This window comes from Danio rerio, chromosome 14, assembly GCF_049306965.1.
Source record: "Danio rerio strain Tuebingen ecotype United States chromosome 14, GRCz12tu, whole genome shotgun sequence".
In the NCBI taxonomy this organism is placed as follows: domain Eukaryota; kingdom Metazoa; phylum Chordata; class Actinopteri; order Cypriniformes; family Danionidae; genus Danio; species Danio rerio.
Genome location: NC_133189.1, coordinates 1,982,501 through 1,985,000, shown reverse-complemented (window position 1 = coordinate 1,985,000; position 2,500 = coordinate 1,982,501). Strand labels below are relative to the sequence as shown.

The 2,500-nt window shown below is 45.5% G+C and overlaps 1 protein-coding gene across 2 annotated transcripts in view; it reads right to left on the bottom strand.

Moving 5' to 3' along the window:
- The window catches only part of dock2 (dedicator of cytokinesis 2), a 186,256-nt gene that overhangs the window by 21,421 nt on the left and 162,335 nt on the right, over nucleotides 1-2,500 (bottom strand). For both annotated transcript variants that reach the window (XM_073922441.1, XM_073922440.1), the window contains one exon: nucleotides 2,165-2,321. In XM_073922441.1, coding sequence (XP_073778542.1) covers nucleotides 2,165-2,321 — 157 coding nt within the window. The remainder of the gene's footprint in view (nucleotides 1-2,164; nucleotides 2,322-2,500) is intronic.

The following is a 2,500-nucleotide window of genomic DNA, read 5'->3' as shown; positions in this document are numbered from 1 at the left end:
CATTTTTACCTTGTGGGGACTTTTTGGTCCCCATGAAAGCTATAAGAAGTCCCCATAAAGATAGCTGTTCAAGTGTGTTTCTGTGTGTGTGTCCGGATCTTTGTAGTATGAACTAGATTCTTAAAGTTTGAGAACAAACTTTGAGGTTGGCTTGTGAAAGCCTGACAGTAATAGTTTATTTACTTTAAACAGTTTTAAAAAGTATGAAAAGATAGATAGATAAATGTAAAACACAAGGTCATGTGGGAATGGCTTCAAAATCCAACCCAGGCTCATTCTAATAACGTACCGCTACATACATTTCTGGAGAGCGCCAAATACGTCCCAGAAGTATTTTTTTTTTTTGCAGTTTTTGTTTTCATGTATCCACCAGAGGGTGCTGTGTATGCTTTTAGAGATCTCAAATTTCTCTCACAAGTGCCGGTCACGCCTGCTGTTCTCACATAAATCCACCAGAGGCCGCAGTTGACTGACTGACTGACCCACACTCATCATTCTCCTAACCCAACCAATAGTGTTTTCAGAAGCACTGATTGACCCGCCCACCGATTTCCCTAAACCCAAACGGCAGTATTTTCAAAAGCACAAACTGACCCGCCCACCCCCTCCTCTATCCCAACCGATAGTGTTTTCAGAAGCACTGATTGACCTGCCCACCCCCTTCCCTAAACCCAACCAACAGTGTTTTCAGAAGCACTGATTGACCTGCCCACCGATTTCCCTAAACCCAACCAACAGTGTTTTCAAAGCACAGATTGACCCGCCCACCTTTTCCCTAAACCCAACCAATAGTGTTTTTTAGAAGCACTGATTGACCCGCCCACCCCCTTTCCTAAACCCAACCGATAGTGTTTTCAGAAGCACTGATTGACCTGCCCACCCCCTTCCCTAAACCCAACCAACAGTGTTTTCAGAAGCACAGATTGACACGCCCATCCCTTTCCTTAAACCCAACCAATAGTGTATTCAGAGGCACTGATTGACCTGCCCACCCCTTCCCTAAACCCAACCAACAGTGTTTTCAGAAGCACTGATTAACCTGCCCACCGATTTCTCTAAACCCAACCAACAGTGTTTTCAAAAGCGTAAATTGACGCGCCCACCTCCTTCCCTATCCCAACCGATAGTGTTTTCAGAAGCACAGATTGACCCACTCACCGATTTCACTAAACCCAACCAATAGTGTTTTCAAACGCACCAATTGACACGCCCACTGCCTTCCCTGCCCACCTCATTCCCTAAACCCAACCAATAGTGTTTTCAGAAGCACTGATTGACCTGCCCACCCCCTTCCCTAAATCCAACCAACAGTGTTTTCAGAAGCACAGATTGACACGCCCATCCCCTTCCCTAAACCCAACCAATAGTGTTTTCAGAAGCACTGATTGACCCGCCCACCCCCTTCCCTAAACCCAACCAACGGTGTTTTCAGAAGCACAGATTGACACGCCCATCCCCTTCCCTAAACCCAACCGATAGTGCTTTCAGAAGCATATATAAGGACCTGCCAACCGATTTCCCTATACCCAACCCATAGTGTTTTTAAAAGCGATCCAGAAAAAGAAAAGCCCTCGCCTGATTTATACCACGTTTTCAGATTTTACCACATTCTCACCCTGTTATTTAATTTGCTTATTTTATTTTTTGGCTTGTGTTTTCTCTTTCTGGAACCGTTCTTCTCCAGACTCGAACCCCGTCGTTGTGGTCAACTTCTCTCTGCGTCTCAAGTCCACCGTCGTACATGTCGAGCTACCGGACAAACTTGTAACATCAGTAAAGCTGTCTACACGGAAGTGCGCTTTCAGCTGGTAACCGTGAAAAGAATGGCGTCATACCGCCCCGTAGTGTTCGTCCTAAAGACGAAATACAGCCATACGTACTGTACCTCTGGCTACATAATTTGCGATCTCCAGAAATGTATATAAGGATACGGTTTCAGAATGAGCCTATGTTTCCAAAATCGCCCTGATGACTCCTCTAAAATGACTTTATAATCTGTTCAATACAGTTTCCTCTCAACAGATCTGGCCCACTCTTTAGCAGATGCATACTATCAAAGTTTACCTTTAATCCACACATTAAATGCCCAAAACCTCTTCGATAATACTCAAAGCAACAAAACTGAGGAAAAGAAATAGAGTAGAAAAGGAAATGAACGTAGTACCAGCAGGTTGACGGTGCAGCTCATGCGGTTGTTCCTGCTGTCTTCACTCATGACGGAGCGATAGTCCAGCAGCCGCTCCAGCAGACCCGTCACCAGAGTCACAAAGTGCTGCAGCTCATTCAGCAGCAGAGGACGACCCGCAGCACAGTCCAGCAGACTGAGGAGAACAACACACACACACACACACCACATCACCGTACAACAACACTGCATGACTGTGAGAGAGAGTGCATGTGTGTGTCTCTGTATAAGCAAATGGGTGTTAGTGTGTGTGTGTGTGTATCCGTTTAAGCATGTCTGTGTGTGTTTGTGTGAATGTGTCTTGTGTGTGAACGT